Genomic DNA, 11,079 nt, shown 5'->3' on the forward strand with positions numbered 1-11,079 from the left:
AACATGTTTTAAATGTGCGCTAATTATATTCCATTTTGCCTTTTATAGTTACTTTTTTAACTACCAGTGCAAGACGTCATCTATAGTAAATCTAAAAACTTCCATTTTATTTTTCACCTTTAAAATACTTTAAAGTCATTATGAATATGAGCACTATCTGTTTCTTGTTTTCCGCCTCTTTTAATGGTTTTATTGTTAATTAGCTGAAGAGCGGGTTGCCTGTACCACTGACAGTCCCCCCCGCCCCCCCCCCCCCTCTATCGACGTGGAGCGCAGGGGGATGAAATAAGAATAAGGAAAAAAGGCCAAGCGGCCAGTCGCAGTCCTAGCTTCGCTTCAGGCTAGGACTGTTGATATTTTTAAAAATATCGGGAATCCGATATATTGATATTTAAATAAATAAACATCATTATCAGCCATCATTATATCGAAAAATTATCTATATATCGACAGGAAAATGTCGACGTATCGGCAAAGAAAAAAGAAATATCGGCTGCACATTGTAAATATACTGCCAATTTTAGAGCTGTATACTGATTTATTAATACACTCCTGGAAATTGAAATAAGAACACAGTGAATTCATTGTCCCAGGAAGGGGAACTTTATTGACACATTCTTGGGGTCAGATACATCACATGATCACACTGACAGAACCACAGGCACATAGACACAGGCAACAGAGCATGCACAATGTCGGCACTAGTACAGTGTATATCCACCTTTCGCAGCAATGCAGGCTGCTATTCTCCCATGGAGACGATCGTAGAGATGCTGGTTGTAGTCCTGTGGAACGGCTTGCCATGCCATTTCCACCTGGCGCCTCAGTTGGACCAGCGTTCGTGCTGGACGTGCAGACCGCGTGAGACGACGCTTCATCCAGTCCCAAACATGCTCAATGGGGGACAGATCCGGAGATCTTGCTGGCCAGGGTAGTTGACTTACACCTTCTAGAGCACGTTGGGTGGCACGGGATACATGCGGACGTGCATTGTCCTGTTGGAACAGCAAGTTCCCTTGCCGGTCTAGGAATGGTAGAACGATGGGTTCGATGACGGTTTGGATGTACCGTGCACTATTCAGTGTCCCCTCGACGATCACCAGTGGTGTACGGCCAGTGTAGGAGATCGCTCCCCACACCATGAGGCCGGGTGTTGGCCCTGTGTGCCTCGGTCGTATGCAGTCCTGATTGTGGCGCTCACCTGCACGGCGCCAAACACGCATACGACCATCATTGGCACCAAGGCAGAAGCGACTCTCATCGCTGAAGACGACACGTCTCCATTCGTCCCTCCATTCACGCCTGTCGCGACACCACTGGAGGCGGGCTGCACGATGTTGGGGCGTGAGCGGAAGACGGCCTAACGGTGTGCGGGACCGTAGCCCAGCTTCATGGAGACGGTTGCGAATGGTCCTCGCCGATACCCCAGGAGCAACAGTGTCCCTAATTTGCTGGGAAGTGGCGGTGCGGTCCCCTACGGCACTGCGTAGGATCCTACGGTCTTGGCGTGCATCCGTGCGTCGCTGCAGTCCGGTCCCAGGTCGACGGGCACGTGCACCTTCCGCCGACCACTGGCGACAACATCGATGTACTGTGGAGACCTCACGCCCCACGTGTTGAGCAATTCGGCGGTACGTCCACCCGGCCTCCCGCATGCCCACTGTACGGCCTCGCTCAAAGTCCGTCAACTGCACATACGGTTCACGTCCACGCTGTCGCAGCATGCTACCAGTGTTAAAGACTGCGATGGAGCTCCGTATGCCACGGCAAACTGGCTGACACTGACGGCGGCGGTGCACAAATGCTGCGCAGCTAGCGCCATTCGACGGCCAACACCGCGGTTCCTGGTGTGTCCCCTGTGCCGTGCGTGTGATCATTGCTTGTACAGCCCTCTCGCAGTGTCCGGAGCAAGTATGGCGGGTCTGACACACCGGTGTCAATGTGTTCTTTTTTCCATTTCCAGGAGTATAGATATTCCTTACATCAACAACCTAGTGGCCTGCTTATAATCCTTAGAGCAAGAACCTCTTTGCTAACAACGGCACAATAAAAGGTGTCCGATGGGTCCGTCTTTCGGTTTCGTCACATATCGGATTTGTTTGGAACACTCCATGTCGACTTTCCTGTTTTTTACATTTCTGCAAACGTTAGCAACCTAGCAGATGTAGTGCCAAAATCGTGTGGTGAAGCTAAACGTTGCAGTTTCTGTTGGTAGAACCGAGCGCCGATTACGTCTGCATTTCCCCTCACACGTCTCCGCCCAAAGATGTAAACAACCATGCATGAGCAGCGCCAATTACACGGAGGGGGTCCGACAGCCGATCAGTTCCAGTCATTCCACCAGGAAGGAGGTACACGGCTCGTGTTGTCTGTAGTTCAACCATGCCTAGACGGTCAATACCTCGGTTCGATCGCGTCCGCATTGTTACTTTGTACAAGGAAGGGCTCTCAACGAGGGAAGTGTCCAGGCGTCTCGGAGTGAATGAAAGTGATTTTGTTCGGACATGGAGGAGAGACAGAGAGATAGGAACTGTCGTTGACATGCCTCGCTCAAGCCGCCCAAGGACTACCACTGCAGTGGAAGACCGCTGCCTAAGGATTATGGCTCGGAGGAACCCTGACGGCAACACCACCATAATGCTTTTCGTGCAGCCACAGGATGTCGTGTTACGACTCAAACTGTGCGCAATAGGCTGCATGATGCGCAACTTCACTCCCGACGTCCATGGCAAGGTCCATCTTTGCAACCACGATACCATGCAGCGCGGTACAGATGGGCCCAACAACATGCCGAATAGACCGCTCAGGATTGGCCTCACGTTCTCTTATTATTTATTCAAGAGAAACTACCAGCAAGACGGTGCACCTCACTGAAGTTCGAGGTTTCCTCGATAATCGCTCCCAGGTCGGTGGACTGACCGTAAGGTCCAGTCGCACGGCTACCTCAATCCCCAGTCTTGACACCACCCAAGCATAGTTTTAGAGGTTTCTAATATCTTCATTGTGACTGGATCTGCAGCTGCGATGAATCGCTTAAATGTTCTGGAACCACCTACAGCTGTTATTTTCTTGTTTATTCGTTGTATCGTCGCGCTGTGTCGGTCTTAGACTATCCTCAAATACCTTTATAACAATTTTTAAAGGATCATCGAGGGCACATTATGCGATGCAATTTTTTTTCGTTATTGCTTTTTCAATAACACATAAAAACAGGTGACAGTAAAAGAAGCTTTAGAAAAACACGTTGGTGGACAATACTGATGAGTTTTTTTTAAAAACCTTATAGATGATTTCATATTAAAGTAAAAATACAATCACCGACGATAATGTTGATGATGCTGGCCTAATGGTGGTGTATGAGAATCATTATAGTCATGACGCACGTGAAATGACGAGTATGACGACGGGGCAGGTAGCGACTAAAAGTCAGGAGGAAGAGGGAGTGAGAAAGATGGAATGATGCTGTGAGCTGTGGTGTTCTCACTAGGACTGGAAAGAGGGCGTATATCATGACGAATTTCGTAATTAGCGAATTAGAGTTTATTGAAATTTGGAGGGAGAGGATGGAATACAAATGTCTGCTCCTGTGTATATTTAAAAGCCGTTCAACAGCATTGTGTTTACAAGTGCAGGTGTCGTAATTCTTATACAGTTGATATCAATACCACGTTTAGTACAGGTGTACATCACAGTTTTTTTTAAGTTATGTATATTATACGTGCCATAGCAATCAGCATAGAAGTTATAGGTGTATAAAGTTTAATGTGGGTACAGGAATACGGTAATGCTATAGTAAAGACATTATGAGGAAGTATGCATAGACATTCAAAGACGATGCACCAGACATATGTAGAAGATGCTCACTAGTGGCCATAACATTTATGTTGCGTACAGTGGTAAGTACGGTATCTTACAGAATTGTGATGTGCAGTTGCACCAGTGGTGGTAGTGATATAGATTTTGTGGCAACTACGACACTGGTACTTATAATTACAATAACGATGGACATTACTTAAATAATCACAAGTGGAGACACGTGTATGGCATAATGTGCTGTCGATGAATTTTTGTTTGTTTGTAGAATTAATTGATAATGATGTTAGAACGAAGTAGTGCTATGGCACAACAAATAAAGATAAAAATGGCAACTTTCGGTGTCATTAAACTATTTAAAATATTTCGTCAAGAAAGCTAATACGTCCTGATACTTTTGCAATAGTCTGTGAATTTAGGCTCGCAGCATTAGTGATCCAGTAAAAATCAGCGAAATATGGCAGATAGTTCCTTAACTTTCAGGTGTGCTTTACTGTTGTAATTCAAACTTTAATGGTAGGGAATGGTACAAATGAGATGAAAGTGAATGAAATACCATCTTTAAGTGTTAACTTTTATTAAAAAAAACAACAACAACAACAGACATCACAATAATAATTAATACAAAACAATGAAACAACAAGTGGTGCAGTGAGCTATTTACAATATGTGGCAGCTTTACAAGCATCGCAAAGCAAGGGCAGCAAGTAATCGTACGCGTGTTATGTGTGCGCCCAAAAGCAATGACCTTAATGAAGCCTGAGGTATAACAACACTCAAAATGAGCATTTGGGGACGACAAGGAAGTGAAGTAAGAAACCGTGACATGAATGGTACAACTCTCAGTGATAGGTAGTGTGTAGCATAAATGACCTGAACACGCACAACCTGTGCAGCTTATTTTAGAACGATCTGGATTCAGAAGGAGACATTTTTGTTATACCGACAGGCTTTGGCTGTTATTTACCCTGTGGAGTAGTAAACTGATCAAGTCTGAGAATGGTCTCTCTATCCAAAGAAGAGCATCAGTTTTGGGACACACGTGCAGGAGAATAAGATACCGAACAGTGGAGCAGAAGGCACAGTATCGACTAAAGAGGATTTGCACGATGCTAAGGCTGAATGGAATTGCTCAATGGCATGAGAGTAGATGCGAAAATGGATAGTAAGGGATGAAAGTATGGAGTTGATGGGAGGCGCCCGGTCACTTCACCGCGTGGAGTACTTGAAGCCAGGATCGGGGCTGCTGTAGCGGATGGTGTCGTAGCCACCGTCCGAGTAGCGTGCGGGGCGAGACGAGTAGCTCCTGACGGGCGAGCTGTAGCTACCCAGATAGTCGGCCGCACTCGAGGAGGAGGAGGAGGAAGCGGACGAGGAGGAACCGCCGTGGGTGTAGCCGGCGGGCGGCGAACTGTAGGAGGCAGAGGGCGAGCTGTAGCTGCCGGAGTAGCCGCCCGAGGAGTAGCCGCCGGAGGAATAGCCGCCCGAGGAGGGCGAGGAGTAGCCGCCGGAGGAGTAGCTGCCGGAGGAGGGCGAGGCGTAGGTCTGCGAGGGGGAGGAGGAGGCGGCGAGGGTGGAGGGGCTGCCACCGCCGTAAGCAGCCAGCCCGCGGCCCAGGTGGCTGCTGTAGCTGGACAGGCTGGGCGCCGAGCCGGAGGAGTAGCCGCCCGAGGAGTAGCCGCCCGAGGAGGGCGAGGAGTAGCTGCCAGACTGCGAGGCCGGCGAGTAGCTGCCCAGCGACGCCGCGGAGAGCCCCGCGCTGCCCAGCGAGTAGCTGCTGCCTGACGACGACGCGTCAGAGCCGGACGAACCTCCGCCGTGTATGCCGAACGTGACGGGGCCCACCTGCTGCAGGGGCAGAGAAGAGATGGAGATCGTCAGTCGAGGCAAAACATCAGAAGGAGGGCTACCTGTGTCTGCTCTAGTGTCATAAATTTCAGCCTAATTAGCGCATCTAAAATATATGGAGAAGCGTAGTTGTCACCAGAATCAGTTGTCGGTATATTTTAGACCACAAGATGGACTAATTTGACCGAAATCTGTAAAATGGGTGAAACGCCATCTAGACTGTGCTTTGTTTACGAAAATGGCAGTCTTTAAATGTAGCCTGTAGAGTATGGTTGAGAACACTTCTTATTGTCAATGTGCCAAGGACTAGGTACTGCCGGAAATATGTCATACAAGGATAAGCCCGCATATCACAACATTTCATGTATGGTCATGAGCTAAATGTAACACACAGAGACAGTAAACACAATGGAACATTTCACAGCTGAGACCCATATTTACATGACGACATTGACCCTAAAAGTTAACTGTTATTTTGACGCATTGTATATAACATGTATTTTTAACTGTTATTTTGACGCATTGTATATAACATGTATTTTAAGTGGGTTTCAAAAATTGTGTTTATTGCCGATTTATACTTCAGTAGAGATCATTTGAATACAAAAAACAAATGTTCTATGTTTGGTATGGCACGCAGTTGTAATCTGCTAGGAAATTTCAAATCAGCCCGCACTTCGCTTAGCTGGCCCGTCTGGCCGTGCGGTTCTAGGCGCTTCAGTCTGGAACCTCGTGACCGCTGCTGCCGCAGGTTCGAATCCTGCCACGAGCATGGATGTGTGTGATGTCCTTAGGTTAGTTAGGTTTAAGTAGTTCTAAGTTCTAGGGGACTGATGACCACAGATGTTAAGTCCCATAGTGCTCAGAGCCATTTGAACCATTTGAACACTTCGCTGAAGAACGAAAATTATTTCTATCGATTCATTGCGAAATTAACACTGTCTGCAATTTCTTTACTGTTGCTCAATACTAGTGAACAATGTGATCGCAATTCGTTAGCAGAGCACTAACAACTCGCTTCACTTACCTTCCACGATGCCTGCGTTAGTTCAGTTTCCTTAACTCTCTCAGTACCTAAACAGCAGCCACAGTACACGCTCCAACAACAAACTGAACCCTCGTAGATTGCGTTGACAGCTGCTACGGTTACTGTTATGTGGGTGAACTATGCTAGATCAAATTACAACAGCAGCCTTTGCCCTGAAACTTGTTCACAAACTGACACTGTGTGATGGAGTGGAGGATGGCCCTACACACCGAGAGTGTGGTCCGTGAACCACGCTTCAGTCCATACCCTTCTCGCTCTACCGAGCCATCATGGGCTGGACAGCCCTTCCGGCTGGGAGGGAAAGAAACTAACTGTTCAGTTTCCAGTAGCCCTACTCTGTATCATACCGACCGGTACAGTAGCTTAGCCTTGGTAGTGACGTCATTTTCGGCTAGGTAGCCGAAGCTGCTATTCTGTACATTACTCAGCTGAGGTCTGTTAACAATCAGTCTGCCTGCCGATTATTGGTCTACTGTACCGAGAGGAGGTGAGGTGTCGGTGAGACCATTTCTTCAGTTAGTGTACTTTGATTATGGAGATAATGTGTCGTCTTAGAAATATTGAATGATCATTACTTTTCGATTTAATGTTTAGATTTTATTGAAGAATCACTAGGTTGCATCTGAGTGGAATTTGAGTTCGTAACTATTATTATCCATGTATTTCAGCTGAGAATCATGGAAGTGAATATGGTACTCATGGTACTGTTAAGAAGAAGGCAAGAACAACTAAGGAAATGCGGCGCCATGCGATTTTAATCTGCAGGATGGGACGAACCCCTTTGAAATGCCCAAGAGTAAGTTCGTGGCCAGGTACAGACTGAACAGGGAAGTGGCCCATAATTTGGTCGAGTAACTGTGACTATACATGAGAGCCCATCAAAGAGCTACAGCCATCGCCTTGCATCTGTAGGTACTTTTGTTTAGCGAGTCCTGAAATGACTAAATCATCTAAACTATTCTTATGTGTCATCAAATGCAATCTTTATTTCTTCTAAGCTTTGACAACTCTTAATTTCTTTGGACATGGGTCAGATCAAAAGGGCACAGAGGTTGACTATTCAGCTGCCATGAGTCAGTCAAAGGCATAAAGGTGCACTGACGAAATTTTGAGGCCTCTCAATGCACCTGCAGTCGAAAACAATAATGGGAACAGCGTGTAACTTCCTGGCAGGTTAAAACTGTGTGCCGGGCCGAGACGCGCACTCGGTTCGGCACACAGTTTTAATCTGCCAGGAAGTTTCGTATCAGCGCACACTCCACTGCAGAGTGAAAGTTTCATTCTGGAAGTATCCTCCAGGCTGTGGCCAAGCCATGTCCCCGCAATATCCTTTCTTCCAGGAGCGCTAGTCTTACAAGGTTTGCAGGAGGGCTTCTGTGAAGTTTGGAAGGTAGCAGACGAGATACTGGCAGAAGTAAAGCTGTGAGGACGGGGCGTGAGTCATGCTTCGGTAGCTCAGATGGTAGAGCACTTGCCCGCGAAAGGCAAAGGTCCCGAGTTCGAGTCTCGGTGCAGCACACAGTTTTAATCTGCAAAGAAGTTTCATAGGAATGCACACTCCTCTGCACAGTGAAAATTTCATTCTGGAAAGGGAATAGCGTGTCTGGTAGTTTTCTTGGCTAGCCTCTTCGGGTGTGGGGTGCTGTGTGCACTGAGGTGTGCCATGCTAGGTGTGCAGTCGTCGGGTGAGCGTGCCCACAGCTGCGGTCTCTTGTCCTCGGTTGGCTGCCACGAGGAGGGACCTCAATATGGCACGGGCCCACCACGGTTCCTCGCGAGCTGCACCGGCTCGCTACCGAATGGCTACAGAATTGCACTGAGGTTCGGTTGCAGTAACTCCACCACTCGGCGTGCTCATCCGCCAAGCCGATCGGCAGAGCAACCGAACGATACAGAATAGGACTGCCGGCTGGAATCCCAGACCGCCGCACAGGTTTAGACGCGAGATGGGTTCCTGAGAGAGGAATTTGCCACAGAACACTAGCCCCGCTGCCACGCGACGTGTCGGCTTACCTTGGCGCCGCTGCCGTAGCCGACGCCGCCGCCCACGCTGGCCCCGCGGAGCGCCACGGTGCTCAGCTGGCCACCAGAGCTCAGCGAGGCCAGGGACAGTCCGCCGCCGCTGCCGCCTCCGTAGCCGCCTCCGTAGCCGCCCCCGTATCCACCGCCGAGGGAGCCTAGGCTGAGTCCGCCTCCCAGACCCTGCAGTTGGAGGCCGCCCAGACCGCCCCCGAAGCCGCCGCCGAAGCCGTGCAGCCCCAGCCCGTAGCCGCCCCCGATGCTCTGCAGTCCGCCTCCGTAGCCGCCTCCTAGCGCCTGCAGGTCCAGCCCGCTACCTGGAATCGAACAGGAAGCCACGCTGTCAACACGTAAAATGCTACAACATACACTACTGCTACACCACGAAGATGACGTGCTACAGACGCGAAATTTAACCGACAGGAAGAACATGTTGTGATATGCAAATGATTAGCTATTCACAGCATTCACACAAGGTTGGCGCCGGCTGCGACACCTACAACGTGCTGACACAAGGAAAGTTTCCAAGCGATTTCTCATACACAAACAACACTTGACCAGCGTTGCCTGGTGAAACGTTGTTGTGATGCCTCGTGTAAGGAGGAGAAATGCGTACTATCACGTTTACGACTTTGATAAAGGTCGGATTGTAGCCAATCGCGATTGCGGTTTATCGTATCGCGACATTGCTGCTCGCATCGGTGGAGATCCGATGACTGTTCGCGGAGTATGGAATCGGTGAGTTCAGGAGGGTAATACGGAACGTCGTGCTGGATCCCAACGACCTCGTATCACTAGCAGTCGAGATGACAGGCATCTTATCCGCATGGCTGTGTCGGATCGTGCCGCCACGTCTCGATCCCTGAGTCAACAGATGGGGAAATTTGCAAGACAACAACCATCTGCACCAACAGTTCGATGACATTTGCAGCAGCATGGACTATGAGCTCGGAGACCATGGCGGTTACCCTTGACGCTGCACCACAGACAGGAGCGCATGCGATGGTGTACTCAACGACGAACCTGAGTGCACGAATGGCAAAACGTCATTTTTTCGGATGAATCCAGGTTCTGTTTACAGCATCATGATGGCCGCATCCGTGTTTGGTGTTATCGCGGTGAACGCACATTGGGAGCGTGTATTCGTCATCGCCATACTGGCGTATCACCCGGCGTGATGGTATGGGGTGCCATTGGTTACACATATCGGTCACCTCTTGTTCGCATTGACGGCACTTTGAACAGTGGGCGTTACATTTCAGGGGTGTTACGATCCGTGGCTCTACCCTTCATTCGATCTCTGAGATACCTTACATTTCAGCAGGATAATGCACGACCGCATGTTGCAGGTCCTGTACGGGCCTTTCTGGATACAGAAAATGTTCGACTGCTGGCCTGGCCAGCAGATTCTCTAGATCTCTCACCAATTGAAAACGTCTGGTCAATGATGGCCGAGCAACTGGCTTGTCACAATACGCCAGTCACTACTCGTGATGAACTGTGGTATCGTGTTGAAGCTGCATGAGCAGCTGTGCCTGTACACACCATCCAAGCTCTGTTTGACTCAATGCCCAGGCGTATCGAGGCCGTTATTATGGCCAGAGTTGGTTGTTCTGGGTACTGATTTCTCAGGATCTGTGCACCCAAATTGCGTGAAAATGTAATCGCATGTCAGTTCTAGTATATTTGTCCAATGAATACCCGTTTATCATCTGCATTTCTTCTTGGTGTAGCAATTTTAATGTCCAGTAGTGTAGTAATGAGACTGCTGACAACGCTCTGGTGTGGCGGGAAGTGTCATCATTGAGCGACTGTAGCGTCACTGGGGAGGGCTTTTAGAGAATTTCTATTTGCTACGACAAATGGTAGCTTGCTTCAAATGAGAGTAGATGTACGTTCATGAGCAGGGTCGCAAAAACATTTCGGTAATGCTGTGACATTGATTAACTGTTGTGAAACATGGTGTGGTGAGGAAGGCTGGTAGTTGGGGCTACTGACCTCCGCCGAAGCCGGCCAAGCCGACGCCGTGCACGGGCACAGGCGCGGCCGCCGCCGCCTGCAGCAAGACGGGCCCCGCCGCCGCGCCGCCCCCGTAGCCGCCTCCGTAGCCGCCCCCGGCGTAGCCGCCGCCCTGTGAGGCGCTCGACACGAACAGCGGCTGGCCGCCCCCGTAGCCGAGCGACGAGGCGGTGGTGCGCTTCTCCTTGGGCGCCGCCGCCTCCTCCGCCCACGAGGCGGCCGAGCACAGCGCCAGGGTCACCTGCCGAGGGAGCAGCAGAGTGTCACTGTGGCAGGTGGTTGTCTGCAAACTCGGACGTGAAGACCACTACTGTCGAGACGCAATGAAAGAC

At 49.6% G+C, this 11,079-nt stretch overlaps 1 protein-coding gene across 1 annotated transcript; it reads right to left on the reverse strand.

Annotated features, from left to right (window-relative positions):
- Nucleotides 1-4,411: 4,411 nt before the first annotated feature.
- LOC124717204 (keratin, type I cytoskeletal 9-like) lies at nt 4,412-10,802 on the reverse strand (the record flags this gene model as incomplete). Its single annotated transcript, XM_047243983.1, has 3 exons — nt 4,412-5,661; nt 8,723-9,045; nt 10,727-10,802. Coding segments are annotated over 3 exons (1,038 nt in total), but the record flags the coding sequence as incomplete, so codon positions are not given.
- Between the last annotated feature and the right edge of the window lie 277 nt (nt 10,803-11,079).

The sequence above is a fragment of the Schistocerca piceifrons genome, chromosome 9 (genome assembly GCF_021461385.2).
Source record: "Schistocerca piceifrons isolate TAMUIC-IGC-003096 chromosome 9, iqSchPice1.1, whole genome shotgun sequence".
Classification (NCBI taxonomy): Eukaryota; Metazoa; Arthropoda; class Insecta; order Orthoptera; family Acrididae; genus Schistocerca; species Schistocerca piceifrons.